The sequence below is a fragment of the Conger conger genome, chromosome 12 (assembly GCF_963514075.1).
Source record: "Conger conger chromosome 12, fConCon1.1, whole genome shotgun sequence".
NCBI lineage: Eukaryota > Metazoa > Chordata > Actinopteri > Anguilliformes > Congridae > Conger > Conger conger.
Genome location: NC_083771.1, coordinates 32617376 through 32641692, shown reverse-complemented (window position 1 = coordinate 32641692; position 24317 = coordinate 32617376). Strand labels below are relative to the sequence as shown.

General features: G+C 40.2%; 1 protein-coding gene across 5 annotated transcripts in view; it reads left to right on the top strand.

Moving 5' to 3' along the window:
* The window catches only part of LOC133142050 (EGF-like repeat and discoidin I-like domain-containing protein 3), a 102553-nt gene that overhangs the window by 775 nt on the left and 77461 nt on the right, over positions 1–24317 (top strand). For 2 of the 5 annotated variants that reach the window (XM_061262987.1, XM_061262986.1), the window contains exon 2: positions 22557–22631. The exons of 1 other annotated variant lie outside the window; for it this stretch is intronic. In XM_061262987.1, the coding sequence (XP_061118971.1) occupies positions 22557–22631 (75 nt within the window). Of the gene's footprint in view, positions 1–22556; positions 22686–24317 lie in introns of all 5 variants that reach the window. 2 more of the 5 variants (XM_061262985.1, XM_061262984.1) reach the window with 1 other exon arrangement.

The window sequence follows — 24317 nt, the reverse complement described above, 5'->3', positions numbered from 1 at the left end:
TCTGTAGTCTGACCTCGAAAATATTAAATACCAGTGCGTCCAATTTTCTAAGGATGTAGTCGGTGTGATTGATTTCGAATGCCAGAGGGTAACATTTTTGAATTTCTTACACTTGACTCTGTGGGATGTTTGTGCTTCTTTAATGCAAAGGAGGTGATTAGTATTCACAGAGTTGTCAACTCTGTTATTTTATTCATTTTGTGATAGCAGGTTCCAGAGGACAATCTCTGTGTGCACGGTGCAGACGGTGAACAGCCTCATATTCAGTTAATAAACTCAAGAGTAGGTTTGTTATTTCGCTTATGTGCTAATTTATTTCACTCTGGATTAATTAATTAAAGGTTGCTTGTTTATTACGTAGCTACTTTATGACTCTTCAACTCAACTAATATTAACCCTGGTGTGGTTATAAACAGGACGTGCTTACATCGTCTATATTCCACTGTTCGCCCTGAAATTGTAAAAAGCTCGACTGGGAAGTCCTAGTTTTGCTACAGTTGGTTTGATTCCTTTTGCAGTTCGAGCATACGTAACGCAAATGCTCTAAATTTTATAAATAATTACTACTTCTGTGTTTGAATTGGAAAGGAAACACTGCACGTGTGAAAATAATCCTAATAAAGTTTCCCTGATCTGATTAATGCAGATGATAATGGTTTTGTATCGTGTGGCAGAATCGTCTAATGCACATTTAATAATCAATATCCAATTTGTGAGATGACACAAATTGGATATTGTCAATACAACTGAAAACCTTTTTTTTCTTTTTTCTTTTTTTTCATTAAGTATATCCCGCTCTTGGTTTGGGTGCGTTCAGGGCATACAGACCGGCTCGGCTTTCGATGAAGTATAAATTAATTGCATCCACGCCAGGGAGATGTTACAGTTATTACATTACATTACAGTTACAGTTATAAGTAGGCCTATGTAGGCTCCCATATCGGTTGAATGGACACAACCTCTGGTCATACAATGAGCCTTCTTTAAAAAAATGCTGAAAGATTCTCCCTGGATAGCCTATAACTAAACAGAAAAGTGTATTGTATTTGAAATAGCTTAAGCAGTTGAGATTAGCAAGGAAGAGTGAGATGCTTGAGATTTGTGATTGATACAAATCCACATACAGTCTGAAAAAAAGGCTACGTGATAAAAACAAAGATAATAATCAATATATTATGCTCAAAGATATGGGGAAACTATATACTTTTATTTCAGGTACTCATATTTTTCTGAAAACCATTGGTGTCACAATTATTGGCGCACCCGGGCAATTATTGTGAACAAATTGTTATTCATTCCTCTGGGTACTCCGGTTTCCTCCCACAGTCCAAAAGACATGCAGGTTAGGCTGCTTGAAGAGTCTAAATTGCCTGTAGGTATGAGTGTGTGAGTGAATGGTGTGTGTGCCCTGCGATGGACTGGCGACCTGTCCAGGGTGTATTCCTGCCTTTTGCCCAATGTATGCTGGGATAGGCTCCAGCCCCCCTGCGACCCTGTTCAGGATAAGTGGGTTCAGATAATGGATGGATGGATGGATATCTAATATAACGCACACGCATACACACACACACACGCACACACACTTTTAGAATAATACATATATTGAGTTATCAGCATGTATGCAGAGATGATTCAGACATTTGTCATCTCAGATGGTTCACCAACTGCTGTTTTACTGTGGAGAAGCAGTAAGCTGCCTTTCCCACTCTCTACTTCATGTGCAGTGTTTGCTTACTTAATACTTGATAGAACTTTTGTCAAAGTGCCCATTTAGAATAATTAATATAGTGATTCTTACTGAAGCAATATATTCATCATAAGAAAGTGGATATGTCACTGTCAATAATCATTGGGGAACAAAATTGTCATAAACAATTATAAACCGAAATTACAGTATGAAAATGGGGGTGCACCAAAAGGCCAGGGATAAATAAAGGATTTTCTTACCCATGCAACTTCTTCAAAGGATGAGACAAGCTGAGAAAACAGTGGGGCACTGATCACATAGTTGCACATGTACAACTTAGTACAAGGATAAATAAGCCAGACTGACAAAGAAACATCAGAGTTTATCATGCAGTTTAGGGAAGATCGGGGTCCACTGTGACACGTTTCGTGTTTTACCCGATTACGACTGTTTGCATAACAATATTTTTTACCTAGTATCTTAAAACCTTCTATCAATGACTGTTGATGTTCATGAAACTTGTTCGGACATGTGAAAGCTACAGTTTGACTTACAACAAAAGTTTTTTTCTCCCTTAGCTCAGAGTAAAAGCAATTAAAATAGAAAAAGGTTGGAGCATTTCCTAACTGGTACGTGACTGGGACCCGGAAGGCATCTGCTAAATAACAAATTATGAGTATTATAATTATTGATTGCTGACTCATCTGGTGTGATGGGCAATTGCGGTCTGCCCACTGCAACTGCAGTCCTCTTGATGAGCTAGCTGAAGCAGGTCAGACCCAGACTACAGGTGGTCAACCAGCTGCATGTGCTTAGCTAGGGTAGAAGTCCCAGCACGTGGCCTTTCTGTACTGACAGAGCATTTTGCGATAGTGGTGGGGGTGGGCCTGCAGTTGGGATTTCATATAAATTCGGATGGGAAACAGAAATTGGTTCATTCTTTCTTCATTCTTCATCTGTATTCATCAGTGTTCACACAATTACATGCACATCTCTATGGGAAGTATTGAATCTAGGCTTAGCAAATTGTGGCCTTATTCAGTTTGTTTTGCCCAAGCCTGGCTTGTGTGTCTCTTTGAGAGTGTTATGCTGCTGATAGTTAAGTGGTCAGAGCTCATCTCAATGGTCCTGCTAAGTCTATCTATTGGTGTTTTCTCAATGAGTCTAGGAGAACCTTTTCCTCAGAACTCGGACCAATACTGTATTGTTACAAGTGGTGAAATGTCAAAGTGGGGAAAGGCTCCCAGCCTTAAGGTTTGCTACATATGTTCTGAACATTTGTCGCCAGGTCTCTGGCCATTCTAACTGAAATCTTTCTTGGTCTTTCGGAACTTACCTTGACTTCAGCTGTTCCATTTATCTTATTTATGACAGTGGAAATAGGTAGAAATAGGTAGACACATTTTTGCACTGTAAGTCTAAGTAGTGCTGAAACCGTGGACCTAGTGCTAGTTTTTTCCTCTCCATATAATGGCTGCTTCACAGTGACACTTTCATTTTGCTTTAAAGCTGGGGTAGGCTATTTTTTGGGTGGGTTATATTTGGTGAAATTCTCTTCACATTCCAACAGCTAGCAATAAACCAATTGCTCTGGGGGGAAAAAAATCTGATATCTATGACTGTCCCATGACAGATTTTCAGAGTCTTCCGTTTTTTAATCGCTCCCGGTAGCCAACATCCAATGAGGGCACACGTCCGCGAGAGGCTGACTGGAGAGGAGGGGCTGTATACATTCAAAATCTTTCTTCTGCTCGCGCCCAAAGATCGCCTACCCCAGCTTTAACTAGAGCAGAACATATTTGGTGCTAGGTGATTTATTGAGGATCACAGTTTGAGCCCTGCATGTTTGTGTTGACATTTTAGTTTATTCACTGTGGATAACATAATATATTTTAGCATACTTACATGGGAATATTCAATAAGCAGCTTGATGTATGTCTTTTTTTGTTTTGTTTTTTGCTTGTGAACCCTTATGGATATTACTCAAAATTAAGACATTTTAGAGAGCATAATTTTAGAATATTTAGAGAGCTTAAAGCTGTTTATAAAGAACCTATTGTGATTTCAGACATGGTAAATAACAGTCCTGTGGTGTTGGATGGTTAATGGCACAAATGACAGAGTACATAAGCGGACACATTGTTTTGAATTACAGAATTCTGTGCATCATGTCATCATACCCATTGCAATGGTCCCATCAAATTTTCCCTAATTCAGCAGCAGCACAGACCCATCTACATGCAGCAACTAGAATCTCTTCAAATGCGTTTTCCATACTCAGTCCTGCTCAGACTGCTTTGGCACTGCTGGTCTATATGGGTGCCATGTTCATGTGTTCTGTGGGCTGTGGACCAGCAGGAAATCACATACAGTACTCTATTCTCTATGATAGAGAAGTCTCACATACAGGTGCAATTGCACTACTCCTTGGCGTGGGTGTGGTATACAACATAGCCATCCTGCTTTGTAAGTCAGGCAGATGGCAGGGATGTTTTCACAGTACAACTTATGTGGCAATTTTTAGATAAAATATGCAAGGCAGGTAAATTTAGTATTGTCTTATGACTGTGAGTTACTTTATATCTAAATAAAAGGAATAGCAATCCGAGTTTAAGACTCTACATTTAGTGTGTCCGGAAGCTGTTGCCCCCAGTGCAGTTTTAATGTTGACCTACATAATTATGATAATAATTGATCCCATGATTCCAAACATACAAGATTATCCACATAGAAACAACGTTGAAACAACAGCAGTGGCCATCTCAGTCTCCAGACTTAAATCCCATCAAAATCATTAATAAAGCACACCACACATGTTGGAAAATAAAGTTTGTCAATGACAGTATGTTTTGTGCATATCTATCAAGGGTGCTAATAATTCTGGACCTGACTGCATACGTGTTTATACAGTACAGTCCGTATTTTTTTGGACTGTTGGAACAATTTCTGTTCTTTTGGCTTTGTAGTCCAGCACTTTGGATTTGAAATGAGACAATGTGAGGTTAAAGTGCAGTGCAGATTGTTAAAGTGCAGTGCATCCATATCAGGTAATGTGTGTAGGAATCACACCCCTTTTTATACATAGCCCCCCCCCCCCCTCACACTCCCCCCCCAAAAAAAGTTTAAGGGGACCAAAATGAATTGGACAATTGGCTTCTCTGATGCCTTTTCACAAGCTTTTTCATCAATTCTAGGCTTTTGTTTGCCTTTGGGTCTGTTATTGGTGCTTTTCAACATGAGGCCCATAGTTGTGCCAATGACAGTGAAATAAGCCATTATGAAGCAATAAGAAGAACAAAAAGCAGTCAGAAGCTGCAGAATGAATAATAACTGTAGTGTGCTTCTAAGGCCTTTACTTTGGGAGAGAAGCCACATACCTGTGTCATGCAGAAACATTGTATGCTCATCGAAAATTCGAATGCTGCTTTGTGTACTGTAAATACCCAATGACCGAACAGCTAGTAAAGTTGGTGTAAATGTAAATGGCGGCTCCGCCATGCAGTCTCCCTGCCACAATTGTGGTCAGTGGTTCCTCGATCTCCCCACTTTTATCCGTTTTCCTCCCCGCCTAAAACGATGGCTGACCCTCCCTGGAGGATTGGGAAATGAAAGCGCAGTGCTCAGTGCTGACAGGGTTTCTCACCCCATCCCTCGATCGCTTCAGTGCGATGAGAGATAAGAGGAAAGCAGCTGACACGTCCAGTCACTCACACATACCTCCCAGCCATTCGTCACATGTCTATTTTTTTCCCAATCACAGCTCAACGTAATGTTCCTGTTGACAATGTGAAAATTAGGTTAAATCAACAAAATATACATACAACTGTATTTAAAGCACATACACATTTCTTATTTGGAATAAAATTGTAAGATTCACAATCAAAATAACATTGCTTCATGTGGAAATTATTTATTGCCATTTATCTTAAAGGCAATAGGGGCCAGTCTGAAGTGATTTGTTATCTTGAGGAAATTTCCAAGATGTTAAATCCATGCAGTCCATCTATTGTCCTCATATAGGATTTCAGAAACCGTAATTAGGGATTCATTATCCCCTAATGCTTTAGTGAAATGCTGTCAGCGCTCTTGTCTTGTGAGTGAAGAGTCTTTGTTGAAGCTGTTTAATTGTGCTGATGTTCCAAGATGGCACCATTGTTTTGCTGACAGGCTAATTTGTCTATTTGTGGTGTAAAGCAAGTTAGCAAACTGTCCAACAAAGTTTTGTGTTGAGTTGATGATGAAAGAGACTTACAGCACAGTTTGTGATGTGCTTTGTCTATAACTGTAATGATGAGTAGGAAATGGCAATCACCCATGTAGATTAACCTTAATAACCTTAAATATTCCTTAAATATTCTGATTTATGAAACTGAATATTTCGGTTTCATAAAGGCATCGGGACCCCCCACTACTTTTTGTACCCATTACCCAACGTGTGATAGTAAATTACCATATTAAGGAAATTAAAGTCTAATTGTATTGACACATTTTTGCACCTGAGATCACTCAATAAAAAAAAAACCATTCAAACATGACAGTGAATGTATTGAAGTATTGAAATGTATTCAAAGTATATAGTTTTCCTGTATGTTAGAACATAAAATATAGATCATTATCCATGTTGTTTATTATATGCAGCCTTTTTTTCAAAATTTGTTTTAGGGGGGCCAATAATTCTGGAGCCCACTGTATAAGCACGTGAACAGTACAATACTGAGCAAGTCTTGTACTGTTTTGCAACACTCCTTTGTTGGACTGTACATAGGTTAGCATGATTAGATGCAAAACACTTTCACCAATTACAGGATAATTGATGAGCCATTCCATGCCCAGGAGGTTGTACCACAGCACCTCTTAGATTTTTTTCATTTTCTGTGAGTTAATAATGAGATCTAGAACTGAAAATCTGAGTTTCATACTTTTGTTTTGCCAGTAGAGCCGAGTTTTGCAATGAAGAATGCATCGCGGCACAACATTTTTACAGGTCCATAACTTTGTAAGGAAAAGCCCTAATGTGCATCTAGAGGTAATTCTGTATGAATAATTGATATTTAGCCTCAGCAAACATGCATCTACTTTTGCTTAGGAGATATTTGGCCCTAAAAATGCTCTTGTTTTTCACTGGGGACAAATTTTTAGGGGTCATATCTACAAAAGTACACATTTTTAATGTCATTTTATTTGTAAATGAGAGTTAACTGAACTCACTTTCTCATAGACTAAAGGTAAACATGATACTAATAACATTAACTGAGATATGACCCATGGGAAATTCAATTTGGCCATTTTTGCCACATTTCATAAACCACAATGTCAGAAATTTCACCCGACCCTCTACTTTGGATATGTTTAAGTTACAATAGGCATACACCCAGGTTATATCATGATTATGCCCCATATATACCAAAAGTGTGGATTTATTTACAAACTGGCTATTTACAGGGACATACAAAAACACACATGGTGGAGAAATTTTCTGATACCAACAACCAAGCCAAATCGCTAACCAGAAATCAAAAACCAGGAATTGCAATACAATAGTCGGTACCAGAGACGTGAAGCAGTTATATAACAGTAGTTGAAGATTGGCCATACTGTATCTGGTTACCTCCCATTGTAAATATGATAATATCTATAACTTAGACCTTCTGTAATCCCGTGCAACCTGACTGAACATTTCACTCAAACTTGAATTAATTGGAGGAGGTTGACAGTAACTGTAAATGCAGCATACACTTCCTAGCACACACTGAAACCTTTAGACATTTCATGGTGGACCTCACTTACTCAGCCCTCATTTGTATTTGGCAGCAAAGTGAATAAGCAGGATATCTCATTCAGTCACTTCACTGGCAAGTGCAATCAACAGCTCTGTTGCTCTGTGATAAGGAAAGAAGAAAACAGAGTGTGCCTTCGGAGTGACTCTAGGCATCTTTCAAGCTGCCAGAATGAACCACAGGAGACCAACATTCCAGCTGTCCCAGTCATTTACAGCTAAACATAAGAACTTCAGTTGTACCTTGGACCAAAACATGGTGTCTTTTAAGAGCTACTTAACACAGAAGCCTGTGGATACACTAACACATCCACTAAGCAAGGAAAATGTCTTTAACCCCTGAAATATTGCCCCTTTTCTGCTTAGAAATGACATACCAAAAATAAAACGGTTATTCTTCAACCCTTTTGACTACAGACTTGGTCTCTTCTGAAAGGGAATCCCTTTGGGATTTGTTTTCCAAAGAGTCAGACCCATCTAAATATTACTAAAACAAAGTTACAGAAGCTCAAACACAGTGGAAGTTTTTCCTCACTGAAAAGATTTTCTGTTTTTGAGTGGATACAGATTATTGTGGCTGTACTTGCTGCACTTAGAAACACAATCGAGCCACAGCCACAATATTGGACAATGCTGGTCTGGGAACAGCCATTGATGTGGTATACACAGTTACAAGCAAATTTATCTTCTGTAGTTGCTCCCCTTACCAGCCACCTTAGTCCATCTTATGAATCTTTGCCAACAGGCTTTTGAAACAAATAAGGCCTTCCTGTGTATCGCTCCTGTGCTCGCTGCTCCTGGTTTTTGCGCTGTCTTTTAAGTTGGAGGTAGATACGAGTACCAGTGCTGTCGAAGCAGTGTTGCTGCAAGAAGATGAGCACGAGATGCATCACCAGTTGAATTACTCTAACTGTGGTATTATTACTTTACTACTTAGACATTCGACAGAGAAAAGGCTCTGAGAATGTGTTGGCTGATGCCTTGTGGTCATTTATAGATTTAGTTAGATTTGTCACCCAACACCCCGAGTTTTTCAATTCTCACCATTGAATTCCATCATTGTTTTTTTTTGTTTTGTTTTTTGATTAACCTAAATATTAATGTAAATGCAAATCCTGCAAGCCAATTAGATGAATAAAATCCATTACTATTATTATGTGTAAAATATAATCATCTAATTACTGCAGTCATTCTTGGATTCTGTGTGTTTAGATGTAACATGTTAAACACAGATGGGATTCATGAGTAATAATATGTGCTTGCAAATGTACAGGCCGTGTAATTAAAACTGCTCACTTGTTTGACTGGAGAGTTTGCACAGAAATAATCAAACTAACCCATAATGCTTTGTGCTCCCTTCAAAATCCAATCAGTGAAAATAATAGAGTGAAATGTTCTTATCGTGTTGTGCAGTAGGTCTGCTCATTCAAAGAGTATGACTTGCAGCCTCTTGCACCAGTATGTTAATTGGAGGGGGGGAATGTTGCAGGGGAGAATTTGATTCGGCACTCTTGAAGGACTTCTTTGAGATCACCTCCTGACTTCTGAAGTGCATGCATTCTGTCTCCTGTTTTGCATATTTTACACATTGAAGAAAATGTGATTATTCTTTCCCCAATAAATGTGTTGGTTGTGCGTCAGGGTTAGTTGCCTATTTTCTTATCACAGGCAACCTGTTCGTGGGTCCAGAGCCACTTTGCACTTTGTATCATGCTACAAATATATTCGCTCTTAATTTCGGCAGAGCGGATCAAGGGCTCCTTTTGTCTTCGCATTAGCAGGTTTTAAGCAAGGTATAAAATGACTGAGGCAACAGTTGGCTCAGTGTAAACTCCATAACCACACACTATTTAAAACCATTGTAGTGCCTGTTTGGCGACCACTTCTCTGGATACAGGTTAAAAATTAGGGGGTGGGGGTGTGGTCCGATGACAGGATGAAGACTCAGGAGCTAGAAATCCCCCTGTCGCCGTAAAAACTACATTGCACAGGCCGACTCAGTTCGCAACGGTGTGAAAATTCATTAAATTACATTTAATTGTATCTGTCCTTTTCACTTCAGACACATTCCCACCCAAGCCCTTGTTAACTTGCATTGTGCCTTTGTGTGATGCGATTAATTATTCATTTTTATTTGCACATGCCTCTGACTGCATTATAGTTGTAAGCGCACATATCTCATCGATCTAAAAACCCCACTGTTCCCTCAAGGAGCCTGTCGAGCATTGAAGGATAATTTCAAAGGTAGTTAAATTGTGTTGAGCTATTGTGTCATGAGATATTTGGTTATACATTTCCTCGGGGCTTTCTTCAGAAGCTGTATCTGTTTGAGACCAGTGAATAGGAAACAAAGGGAATACCATGTCAATTTATATAAATTGTCCTATCTAGTGCAGGTAATCTTTAGGAAACCGCAGGTGACCTCTTTGACCTCTCATCCAGTCATTTCAAGATGACTAAAGCAGTCTAAAACATGAACATGAAAGAGAATGATGTCATGACTTTCCCTGATACGGTGGAGTTGCCTGTCATGTGACAGATACCTGGTAAAATCCATATAATTTACTGCTTTGCTTAAACTGTCTATGTTAGCATGGAGGAATGTGTTTCAAAGCATTCTCCTAAAACTTCCACACGGTTTAACTTTCTCAAGATCCACAAACGCACAGCAAGAAATACGGGGCCTCATTTTGGAATTCATCCTAAATGTGAGCTTACAATCATGTCCTAAAATGTTCTTATGAACCATTTATAAATGCCCATATAACCATTTATAAATGCCCATGCTCCCACTAATGTTGGATGGTGTTTGCAGTGGGAATGTACAGAAACATCTCTTGTTTGCTCACTCACGATAGCTTGAAAATTAACTAGCTAGCGAGTTTGGCAGAACAATGTTAGTTTACTAACGTTGCATAGCAACCACCTGCCACTACTTACTTGTAACTACTTTCTTGTATATTATTGTAATGAAATTGTTAATAAAAAATGGTTTCAATTGGATTGTCTCTATAATATCGATATTATTATTACGTTTGGTCACTGTTTTATAAAAGCAATAACTCACTCCAAGACATGGTATGTAGACATTTTATCACAGCTATGGGGGTTGTGACCCTCTGCTGTGCTTCGGGCCGAACAATGCCCCTTAGCTGCAATAAAACCACTGCCTGTTGAGAGTTATTGCTTAAATATAGCTATTTTATATTTCCTTTTATTCATGTTTTGGTAATTTAAAACAGTGTTCTCAATTTCTGTATTGCATTGCTTATGTGTACACATTTTCGCTTCTGTTTCTCAATTTCATTTTCAGAACTACATTCAGTTAATTTTGTCTGAAATTAACTACTGAATCAGCAATGTTCCTGCTGATAGGACAGGTCAAAATGAAAAGTTAAGTTTTCATGTGTTGTGTGGAGTTATGTCCTTAGGTCAGTGTTTACAGGTGGACAGATCACAATGGGACATTTAGCATGCAACCTTTCCATCATCTGGAGCCAATTATTTCACCAGGGAGGTCATGGCACATTGCTGTTGTTTTTCCACCCCTGATCTGAATTTAATCAACTTCTGTATTTAGTTAAATTTCCTAAGTAAGACAATAAACGCCGACCATTCTTTTTTGAAAGTGTAGTGCAGTGGTTATTAACTTTGGAGGTTGCAGGGTCAGATCACAGTGTACCCCTCAACAAGGCGCTTGATTTTCCCTTGCTTCAGAAAGAAATTCAGCTATAATGGCCTCTGTGAATAACAGTCTGTGTGCTAGTGTTAGTGGAATGCAGACTGATAAAGGTCCACGCATCACAGAGCTCCAAAGTGGCATAAATACCTTTGAGGGTAGTTAAATGGATGAAATGGTCATTTTTGCACAGGTATAATGCATGTGTACATTGAGGAGTACCAAACATAGGAGGAGAGAATTTAAATTATGTACATGAGCCATTAGATAGGATTTATCAAGGTTGGCAACTTTTGCAACCAAACTGACCGTATCCATTATTTCATTTCTGGAGAAAGCAGATGTAAATTTCATTCAAGCATTTTTCAGTGTTAGAAGGAGTAATCAGCAGCATGCTAGTGTGCAGAACATTCATATATGCTTGAAGAAACAATGATAGGAAGACATTGGCTACCATGTCATACCATCAATGCCTTTTTTTCTTCCCATTTTAGCACAAATGAAACTGCATTAGTGTAATTCAGCGAAATTGCTTTATTGTTGTTCTCCTCTACCGAGACTTGTCATTCCTCTTTGGAAAACGTACACTTCCTCTCACACTTCTTGATAAATTGCTTTCTGATACACTCAAAAGTAATTCAAAAGAGAAAGGTGCAGCTGTGTAAATTTACATAATTAGCAATAGTAAATACCCGGTTAAACTGAAAACATGTGGAGATGATGTTCTTTTGAATTCCAAATGCTAATTAGTGCCTAACTTTTGCAAATATGCCCTTCAGTTGGATTGAACATAATGCAAAACTTTTTTTTTAACAAAACTTTCATGAAACAATTACATAATTGGACTACTTAATATCCAGCTAATATGCAGTACTAGTGTCTATTTAAATGGATCTGCTGTGGATATAAATGTTAATTTGTAAGTAAATCACTGGAAGCACTGAAACTGGGTGGGCAGTTTTTTCCCCCCTCTGTTTGGATTACATTTTATTACCCTACAACTGTGCGCATTGGCACACTGTGCATGTCCTTTGCTTAATGGACCAGCTGGACTATACGTCTGCCCCCTCCGCGCCCCCAGCAAGGCCTTCACAGGACTTTGTGTTATGTCACAGCTCCAATGCTGCCCTTCACAGAGCTGCAGAAGTGCAGATAATGACGTTCACTCCTGGCCGTAGGCTTTGGCTGACTTCAATTTGCTCAGTGACAAACACCATTTTCTGTGGGAAGGTGAATAAGGCATAGAGCAGCATGGGCTCTTTCTGCCAGCAGTCGTAATCCAATCCATTTAACAAGGACCACGGAGCGCTCCAAGAGAAAATGAAAACCCAGGAAAAGTTTATGACTGTGTGGGCCTCACATTCACTGATCAGATGCAATAGAGCCATTGACACATTGTATCATTGGTGAATGAAAATAAATACATTTCCTTGGGTTCAGTTTAAGTGTTAGGGGGGAAAACGGCTTTTATAAGGGATCATTGTGAAATATATTTAATCATTTTTTTCTGAGAATAACCAGCACACCAGCACCTTCGCCGCGTGACATTCTCCATTTGTGTCCCTGTGAGGGCCTCCACTGGTGTGTGTTCGTTTTTGCAGTCTCAGACTGCGGACTTGACTTGCGGAAATGGTCAAGTAAACCAACGCATGTGCTGGCAAGAGAAGGTCAATATGCATTCACCTTCAAATTGGAATGTTTTATTTCACATTTTGGAAATGTTTTGGTTTTCATATATGTGCAATGTACTGTGTATGTCTCTGGATGCTCTTCCAGGTGGTCCTTGGAACAATGTTGTTCAATTGTCCATCTGTCCGTCTGTCCCTTCACCATAGCCTTGCTTAGGTATACGTATGCTTTATCGTGACCATATTTACAGATTATTCCTGGTTTTTCAAGCATTTCCAGTGGCTGTGAGGTGAAAGCACCATTGCCATTATTCAGACTCATACTCAACATGCTATTCACTCAAGAGCAAATATTATAGACAAACAACTCTTGTCATTATACACTAATACACCATGAGCTCCATATGTCTTAGGATAAATCATCTCTTGAATTGGCTGGCACTGTACTCCACCACATGTTACAGTGCACATTCTCACCTTTTAGTAAAGGATATTTTTCAACACTTTGGTTTCACCATGTAGAAACTACAACACTTTTACAGATAGTTCCCCACATTTCAAGGTACCATAGTTATATTTGGGACATATTATATGTTATGATATATGCTCAATTTGTTAATGCAAACATTTAATCCGCCAATCATGTGGCAGGAACTAAACATATAAAAGCATACAGCTGTTTTTCAGTCCAAATGTCAGAATGGGGAAGAAATATAATTGAAATGACTTTGACCTTGAAATGTTGATGCCAGACAGGGTGGTGTGAGTATCTCAGAAACTGCTGATCTCCTGGGATTTTCACATACAACAGTCTCTAGAGTTTGCTGAAAATGGTGAGAAAAACAAACAAAAAAATCCAGTGAGGAGCAATTCTGTGGATAGAACCGCGTTGTTAATGAGGGAGGTCAGAGTAGAAGGGCCAGACTGGTTGAAGCTGGCAGGAAGTTGAGAGTAGCGCAAATAACCACACATTACAACAGTGGTATGCAGAAGAGCATCTCAGAGCACAGAACACCTCTAAGTGGATAGGCTACAGCAGCAGAAGACCAATAAGTCTATTAAGAATAAGTCTAACAAATACCTAATAAGTGCTCATTGAGTGTGTATATGTTATGTAAGTCATTTAGTCATGTTTTGTACTTTGTCACATATCCCTGCATGCAATGATTGCTTTGGCATCAGTCTTTGCTGATACTCTGCCAAGCCTGTAACGTTTCAGTAGCGAATTGCCTTAAGTCTTCTCTTTATCATATGGAAAGCATGCTCAAGTGAGATTGAGTGACTGATGTTTGGGATCATTGTCTTGTTGTAGGATAAAGACCAGAAACATCCACAGTTGTACTGCAAAATATCATCTTGTTAATGCCTCTGAATGTGACTCCCATGTGAACCCCACTGCCATTCCCAGTCAGTATTTACATTCAGTATGATTGCATTTGATTCATTTAGAATATCTACTTCATTAATCAGGTAGCCAACCATTTTTCTGCAGGCCTCTTGCTTGTGTTCCCAGAATTGTGTGTGAGCAAATCCATTTCTGAGAACAGAAATTAATCATAATGAAGAGAAATTAATTTCTTAATGTATAATATATTCTCTTGTGATTAATGTTTTGGGGTGGACTTAATTAATGGACTGTGCTTTTCTTTGCTAAAGATATTATACGGTCCATTCTACAAATGGGCCAATTAACCGGCTGGACTAGTGAGGTATTGTTCAGAATATAGAAATGTGTATTGCAAACATGTGTTTAGCAGTACTACAAAATCATAGAAGTATATGGTTGTACTCAAATAGTAGAGAGATGCAGTATTGTGCTATTTTTCAAGGTCATTGTTTCCAGACAAATAAAAGATGCATGTGGATTATAAATGTGCATGTTTTTATCTCGACATTTTCCCCTTTTGTTTAAATGCATATCTATCCCGACATTGTTGTTGTGAGGAAACACAAATTACTATATTTTGTCCTGGTAGTGCATCTGTGCTGAAACAAAAGGGTCTGCTGATGAATTATTAACTGCAAACTGCTCTGTAAATAAGTGCAATAACTTACAATACATCCCCAAGCCAAAAGCACCCAGACTCAATGACAGCACAATTCTGCCACTTAGGAAATGTCTGCCTTTGGACAATGTCCTTGCTAACTGGGGCTGCTGATATCATTTGTCATGCTATACCCTCATAGATGGACAGAAATGTGCAGGATGGGTGTGTGTGTGTGTGTGTGTGTGTGCTTGTTCATCTGAGCGTGTGTGTGTGTCTGTGTATCAGTCCATGTGTGTGTGTGTGTGTGTGTGTGCGTGTGGGCGTATGTGTGCCTATGTGTTTGTGTGCATGTGTTAACACTGGACAGGCCAGGGTTTTTTACTCCATAAAACCACCAAGCCAGCATTACCACATTGGTTTCTGCATGCACAGTGACCTAATTTCATAAAGAGCATACAAAATGTCACAAAACTATTTTATTGAAATGAAGGGCAAGTGAATCGAGTGAAACATTTTGTCTCGTCCTTTGGGTAGGACTTGACCCTTTCCTTCACCCTTTTCCTATCTCTGATTAGATTAATTATATCTAGAGTGACAGACCCCTTTTTGTTCTGGCTAAGTCTAGGTTTGTGTAGATATTGTGTCTGATTTGGAGAGAGACCAGTGTAGTATGTAAATGTGACGTAAATGTGAGCAATTCTTATGCCAAAGGAACCATCTGAACATGTTGGACACACGTGGATCCTCCTGTGTTCAGTGTTTCTTTAACTATGGGTTTGGACCCAGAATAGGTTGTGGGAGTGCATGGACTGAGTGTAGTCCACTATGCTATGCGAGTATGTGCATTTCATGCATCCCTGAAAGGCACGCGATTTATGAGGCCCCAATATTAAAAATACATTTTCCCAGGGTCCCAATATTAAAAGGTTAAAGATCCAGTGGTGTTCTTACTGCATATCCTCCTGCGACCCTGTGAGATAACAGCATTAGAAACACAGCACAGCCATAGCTTGTGATGGTTGCTGGAAGTGTGCAGAGAGTGAACGTTTCCCTGTCGACAGAGACCAGCATCCAGTGATGGTCATAAGATGGGGTTGATGGCATGTGAATTTCTGCTGCAGGTACGGTCAATAGCAATAGAGTTACAGATGCAGCAGTCACTGGTATGTTAAATAAGATTCATCAACAAATACATCTGATGTGAACATTAACTGAAGCTCCTGACCTGTATCTGCATGATTTTATGCATTGTACTGCTGCCACACGATTGACTGATTAGATAATCGCATGAATAAGTACATGTACCGGTGTTCCTAATACAGTGCACAGCGAGTGTATATTTATGTGGTAATAATTCATATGTATCAAACGTGACATACCCCTAATTTCTAGGATACTGTAGAACACAGTAACATATGGATTTATATTTATATGGAAGGCTGGATCTGAGACATTAATCAGGGAAGCAGCAGGATGGGAGGAGAAGAACACACATTGGCAGAGAGAGCCTTTAATGAATGGGAAAGGGTCTGGAAAAGATGTGAAATGATATTGGCCTGCATACATTGAGAATGATAACTGTCATGCTTGAGAACACCCACAACCATTTCGGTCCCTGGATGTAATTGATGTTTGTTCTAACATTTGACTTTCAAGTGTTATAAATTGGGGGGGGGAAATAAATTTCAACACAGTTCACCAAATTAAACAAAATTAACATGCAGACTGTGATCTAAAAATCAAGCACTTGTCTTTATTTGTAAGTCAAGATTAAACGCATTTTGATTGGACCCAGTCAAACATTGATTGAACCCAGGCCTGCGTCTAGATCATCTGTCCTCGTTAATCATTGAACATTGAGAACAGCCCTCCGAGTGTGGCAGCCCTTTGTCAATAATATGCGCCTCATGAAACATTTCCCTGCAAAGGCCGCAGCGAATCACATGGGTCAGCTCTGTTTTGAACCACTTCCTTTTCATTTAAAGCCACGCAGTCTTCACAGCGCAGACAGGCGTATAAATGAGCCAGACACCCAGCAAGCAAGGTGCCTGAGCTTTTGTTCAGGGGAATGTTTAGAGGATTTGCAGAGTGAACAGTATCAGCTCACAACCGGTCTGACATGGATGCTGTTCTCCCCCTTACATAAAGAATGGGTGCCTTTTTTGTGTTTCGTACATCGCCAGAGCTTAAAGGTCAAACTAAAAGAGCTGAGCATCAAATGTGCTACAGTCCCTAAAGCAAACGCAGACTTCTTTTTCTGTAATCCGCATCACTTCTAATTGGATGCCAAATTGGGTCATACATCATCTCAATCTCCGATGTGGCCATTTGCAGCCAGCGAGCCGTAGAGCGATCATTCTGTCATCCGAACCCTGGGGTGTCCTGCAATCGCAGACAGCGCACATTGGATGTCCTCTATAAAGCTGGCCCCACTGTCACACCAGCATTCCTTATCCCTTATATTTCTGAGGAAAATCCAAACGCGATATAAGGCCCAGGTTCTGTCGAATGCCAGCTTTTCCCAGCAGTACGACTGCAGCCCTGCCTAAGATAGATCCTGCTCATCTCAGTGTGGGCATGGCTGAATCGGGTAGGTGCAGCTGGGACCTGATGCTGTTTGGTTGATGTGTGCTTTTACCATCAATTTGTAAATTGTATTGGAGACGGAAGTGTAGCAAAGTGCAAACATGGCAAAATGCAAGCTCCACAGACAGGTCCCGGCAGGGATTCAAACTCAGGACACTTTCTGTGAGCCGGCAGTGTTATCCACTGCATTTAACAGTGCTCTAATGCTGTTATTATTCAATTCATATTTTATTTTGATAAAAAAAGGAGTGGCAAAATTAAAGAAATTCATAATATTTTAATTGTTCATATCATATAACAATAACAACATTAAACATTGACGTAATCCTGATTAGGTTGCTTAATTGGAGTTGAATAAATATTCACACATAAACGAGGTTTGCTATAAATAGGAGTCATAGCTTGCTGTGTTCACATCACATGGGAGAAAGTAGAGCAAAGGGAAGTGGGTAGTGTTCCTACCTTACACATTGGTTGGGGTGGATTTGATTGGGTCCCAAAACAGTTGTGTGTCGGCATCAATGAACACAGACACACAATGGGGAAATAATGATATGCCTGATCTGGTTAAACATGTAGCATATGGTATCTGTTGCAGTTTTTCAGCTAGTTCTAACCCTGCAATTACTGTAATCATAAACAATGTGTGGAGACAAACTAGTGCAAATATAAAATTATATTATTATTTTGTTAACGTGAAATGTTGCTAAATTGGTCATGGAAGGCATTTCTCTTGCTGTATTCATGTGACTTATGTATATGTTTTACCGACAGGTCAGAGATATCTGAAAGTTCCCATATTTCCTACATGGAATTACAACTCAGAGGTTGACGTGAACCGTTTTTCCTAGTCAGACTGTGGAAATTTTGGTCATTCCAATACAATGTGAACACAGCATTACGTTGCGTTGCTATGGTTCACCTTTCTTTACATTAGATTTGGTGCATGGCGCACTTTGTTTGAGGCTTGTGACGCATCCTTCTGGCTCTGTGCAAGGACAGGGAAAGCGTATGCTATTGCTGTCACCTGTCATTGCTGTACAACTGGGGGATTCCAAACAGCAACGCCTCTCCTACTATGTGGTCAATGCATTCCTCCTTCGAACATAACTGGGCCAAACGCTTGTGGACACATGACAGAGCTTAATGAGTACAAAAAAGGTGTGCATACGTGCGTTTGATAAATCCGGTGGCATTTCTTTGTTTCCGATTGTACATTCATTTACACACAGATTTACAGAAATATTGATAAATGAGGCCCATTGTTCGCTCTCCTATGGGAACAGGCCTAGATGCAGAACCTGTTTCGGTGTTTTCAAATGGCTTTCCTCTTCTTGACAGTGCCATTAGCACTGAGAATTTCTGCAAAAGCAGATATGGTCATCAGAGACAAAATCTGCCCAGGGGCTGTATTGGTCCAGCAAAGAGTCTTGTGGCTATTTACATAAAGTAGTTCCAGTTTGGGAAATCATAGGTTCAGTAATGCAGTGACTGAACCCTCAATGTAAAATGTCTACTGCCCTGGCTTTGTACAGTATCTTTGTTTTCCTCCATACCTGGAAGCCTATAATTACCTTTGTACAGTATGTATTTACCATTTTTCGTGTATTGTGTGGGGGTTTGCAAGAGTGAGTCAAAATTCTCAGTGTTGAGACCTCTAATACCCATTTCCCATTGCAGTCCTGGAAGCAGCCTGGCTCATTTATATCCTGTACCTTTGTCAAATTCAAAAGCTTTATTTTCCAGTTTTGGAAATAAAATACACTAAATAAGACTAAATGTCAATTCAATGCAGCTAAAATGGTAAGCTAAAAATCCTAATGCTTGGGCATGTATTTGAACTGAAGCTATAGTATGGATAAAGTATTATTTTCCTTGCCCATGGAACCATAAAAATCACTAGCAGCTCAAATAAAAACAATTACTCTTTCCTGTTAAACCAAGTGACCAAGTTAAATGAACACACAGTTCACATAAAAATGTGATATAAAAACGACCCCTTTTCCTATGTAACTGGAAGCCAGTTGGTTTAATAACAGCCCTTTTCCACTGCAGAAGAAGGTGGTTGGATCGAGATTGGCCTGTGTAGTTTTGGGTTTCCTGTTTTGTTAATTTGTGTTATCGTGACCTGTGTCTGCTCATCCTATGAGTGTTACTGCTGCTGGCCTAGTTTAGAGCCAGCCATGGGGGAACTCAAACGGCATGCTACAGTATGCTGCTTGCGTCAGCGTCTATATTAAAAACCAGGGAGACAAAGGTGTGTGTGTGTATATACAGTGCAGCTTGTAAGTATTGGGACAGTGGCATAGTTTCTGTTCTTTCGGCTCTATACTCCAGCACATCGTGAAGGTTGTCCTCTGTAAAATGTGCATTGCAGATGACCTCCTCCACAACAAGCTGTCAATGGTAGGCTAAGCTAGTATTAAAAAGCTATTTTATTTCATGCCCTCTGTAGCAATGTTGCGATAATCATAATGTGATCAGGTGCTGTCTTGTACGATGACAGGTTATTTGTGTTTGTCATTGTTGGCCTTTTAAAGTTGTATCGCTGATTATTTTCTGTCTGAGCGAGGGCATGCTATCAATTTATTGTTATTATTGTGGCCTTTTTATGACAGAAATAGTAAGCCTATGTTCATCAGAACGCAAGTGCATTTGTGTAAACGCAGGTTTTGAACTATCCTGCATTCCAAAAACACAATATACCATTAGTCAGTGCAACTACTAGTATCTAGTCTTGTTTCTAGGCTTTTGTTTGCCTTTGGAGTCTGTTTTTGGCATTGTCAACATGAGGACCAGAGTTCTGCCAATGACAGTCAAGGAAGCCATTATGAGGCAGAAATAAGACAAAACAGTCAGAGCTATACTGTAGGCCAAACAATAGGCTTACCCAAGGAAAGAGAGCACTGATGCATGTTTGGGGATTAAGTATGTCCCCTTTCCTTTAAGAACACGTATGCTTAGGTCGTCCGGACACTGTAGTATTGCATATAACCCATTATAATTTTGACAGTGCAAATAAAAATTTAGTTTAATCTGGTGCGCTGGTCAGATGTAAACAAGTCTGAACATAATATTGTCAGTTTGTAGAAGTACAACAAACCAAAAAAAACCTTAATCCAATTGAAACCATGTACACACATGCTCTGTTCTGAAATCCAGGAGATCTCAAATTTGGTGTTTCAGCTTGAGCAATTATTTTCAATTCTCCTTGCTCTCAAGGTCTTAATTGCCTATACAAATACCTGCAGACACTATAGCCCTCCAGAACTTGAGTTTGACCACCCTGCTCTAGGGTTGGGATGGAATGTAAAATCCATACATCATGACATAAAATGAGCTTTACCTTGATACGTCAACGGATGGTTTAAAACAGAGGGCGTTCCATCAGTAAACAAACTCATCTGTAATGAACTCATACAAAAGATGAAGTGGGAGAAAGATATGCAGTAAAGGGGGGGGGGGGTGAGCATGTGGTCGATTGCAGGTGGCCTTGTTTTCCTGTCGTCTGGTGGCCTTTTCTTTATCCGTCTGCCATCTGGGCTGGATCGTTCACTGTCCTGAAGCCCTTTATAATATCCCCAGCTATTGAACGCTGATCCTTGTGTTGGTTCAACTGTCCGTCTGTTCATACTGTTCTGTGTGACAGGATGGATTTGGAAGAAATTTGGCGACAGGCTTGATAAAATGATTATAAAAACAAAATATTGTGACCGAAAACACTTGACTGTGGGGTTGGGAATATGACTCTCAGATGGGCAGAGCACGTGCATTAATCTTAATCTGCAGTGAAACTGAGTACTCAATTTAAAGTCCAGTTTTCACTGAGCACTTTATTAGGCCTGCGTGCCAGCTTGTTAATGCAAATATTCAAATCGGGCAATCATTTGCCAGCAACTAAATGCATAAAAACATGCAGACATGGTCAAGAGGTTCAGCTGTTTTTCTGACCAAATGTCAGAAAGAAATGTGATCTAAGTGACTTTAACTGTGGAATGATTATTGGTGCCAGGGAGGCTGGTTTGAATATCTCAGAAACTGCTGATCTCCTGGGATTTTCACACAGTTTGTAGAATTTGCAGAGAATGGTGTGAAAAACAGAAAACATCCACAAGCAGCAGTTCTGTGAGCAGAGACGCCTTGCTAATGAGAGAGGTCAGTGGAGAAGGGCCAGAATGATCAAAGCTGACAGGAACGCAAATAACCACACATTACAACAGTGGTATGCAGAAGAGCATCTCTGAAGACACAATGCGTCAATCCTGTTGATGGGGATAAGTCCAAAAAATAAGTCTAATAAGTACATAATAAAGTGCTCACTGAGTGTATGTTATAGTTCACGAGCAATGAGAACAACATGCAGCTTCAGTGCTGACAGCTGAAGTCTTACAGACATTTTGAGTGTTCCATTTTAAATTATATTCACTTAGTAAAGAAAACAACAACACATTGGTTGGGTTCCACTAATGGTTACATTTTGTCCATTTATTTCCATTGGGACATGATAAATGAGGAGCAATTATGCTGGTCAAAAGAATCTACAACCTTACTTGATTGGAAAATGGTACTAAAGTACTAAAGCAGTCTTTTCCACTGGAGGCAAATTCATTGGTTCAACTCGGGTCTTAATTCCCTAATTACTAATTGGTCACTATTGATTGCATGGATGGATTGATTCTTGATTATTTAATAACTAATGGCCACTGAATAGATGGAGTCCTTAACAGCCTGTTGTGTAAGGGTCATGTGTCTGTGTGACTACTGGTGGAGAGGCGTCATGGGAGAGTGCATGGCATATGGCATCATGCCTCTGTGATAATACTTATTTTATATACAGATCTTGATGAGTACAGTATGAATGCATGACTGAATTGCTGATGTCATGGGCAGTATTCCATTTTCAATCGTCGCACACGGATTTTGAAAACCCTGATGTGCTGCCTTTCTATAGTTTGCTGGTATTTTGTAGGAAAATAACGGAATGTGGCTCCTTTTTCATATCGAAGGATGTGTGGCTCCATTGTGGTTTCATCTCGTTGCCTCACACTAATGAAAATGCGGGTAAATGAGTCACAGATATAGAGCTGTTGAGTCGATGGAGATCTGTGGCTCTCAGGAGTCCAGCATTGACTGCACCTCTGCTGTGTGTTTATGTCTAGCATCGGGGTGCGGTGAAGTCCCCTTCTCACCCACCCTCTCTTCTCTTTGGCAGGGGAGGAGTGCGAGCCCAACCCATGTGCGAACGGGGCCGCCTGTTTTACGGCGCTGGCTGACGAGGCCTTCTCATGTGAGTGTCGCTCTGGCTTCACAGGTCCCAAGTGTGCTAGTGTTGTGGAGGTTGGTAAGTGAAAGCACCTCATTTCGGCACCACCTGTTCTTCTGCATGGGCCTCTGTTCCTTCTCTCCGCTCCCCTGTCCTCGAAAAGCAACGCCACCCTGTTGCACTACTTTGAGGTCCTCCCCCCCCCCACCCCTCAATCGAGCCTGCTCTGGTGGTGTCACTGTGTTGCCCGTGCCTCCCCATAGCATGGCTGGTGGTCCCACGCCTGTGGCGGTTGAATGTTGAGCGAACGTACGTCCTGCTACCAGCGGCGGTAATCGCTCTCCTCTGGGAAGGAGCCCGGAGACTTCCGTCTGCTTCCTGTCTGCCAGTGACCGAGCAGGCAGGAGCGTGGCCCCGGCATATGGTGCACCTTGGAGGATCCACGTTCCCAGCAGCCCACCGACGGCACCGCCCGTCACATGACAGCCTGCCCGTTAATCCCTGCGTATCCGCGAGTAATATCCTGACTGTTCGCTTAAAGCTGGCAAAGCCAGCAAATACAACCTTTTCGTCCCCTGTTGATATCCCTGACATCAAATGTCTCCTTTCCCCTCACATATCTCCATTCATACACTCTATTCGAATGGAAAATCCCTAGATTAGCAGGCTTCACCGTGTGAGATCAAACTATTCTCGGATTAATACTTCAACTTGGCCCTTTGAGGGGACCAACTCCCTCAGCCATTTTTGACATTTTAATTTCCTGCAGTCATTGGTTGGATGTACCTGACTGTTAAACATCAGTGATGAGTGTTCACTATGGAAGGTAATAACACAAGTTTCAAAGACAAGTTTCAGTAAATGGCTCCCGAACATATAAACTGTATATATCCCCGGTCCCATTCAACACCCATTCTGCATGGACAAGTAACATTAACAATTTGGCTAATCTGATCTAGTAGTGATATTTTACTTTTCATTTTATTATTAATATCATATTATTTATATACTTAGTTATTTCTTATGGTGGGACAGGCCACCAGATGAAATGGTATTACATAATGAAATCCCCTTTAGTTGAAAACCCTTGATTAACAAGATGGCTAGGGGAGAAATGTGTGCATGGACGTTCAAATTTTGATTTAATTAGTGTGCCGTTAGGTGAAGATACAGTGGTTACTGTGCTCCAAGGGTCGCAGTGGGCCTTTGTAATTAAACCATTCCTTAATGGCCTGTAAAATGTCACTGCCATAGTCAAAGATTTGTGCGTGTTCAGCCAAGGAATCCATTATTTTAATTAGTTTTGTCACTGTAATTTTGGTAGCCAGCCGATTAAATTGTGGCTTTGTGAACATGCATTGAAATACACTGAAATCTCTTGGCAGAGATCTTTTGTTTCACTGAATGACCTTAGCATATTAAAATGTGTTTTTCACTTGTTTTCTTGAGGCCAGCATTTGTTTGATAAAAAAAAAATCAAACACTCAGCACTGACACTGTCCATGTTCAATACCAGGCCCATCCGCGCACTGGAACAGAGTGCCCCTGTAGCCTAACTTAACACCACTTTGGTCATTAACAATTAATATGGATATTTCATATAAATTCATGCAATGCTTCATTTATCATATCACATATTCCAACGGGTTCATAAACGCACTCCCTGCATCGTTCCCAGGGGAGCAGAAATCTCATACATGTGTTCGGGGT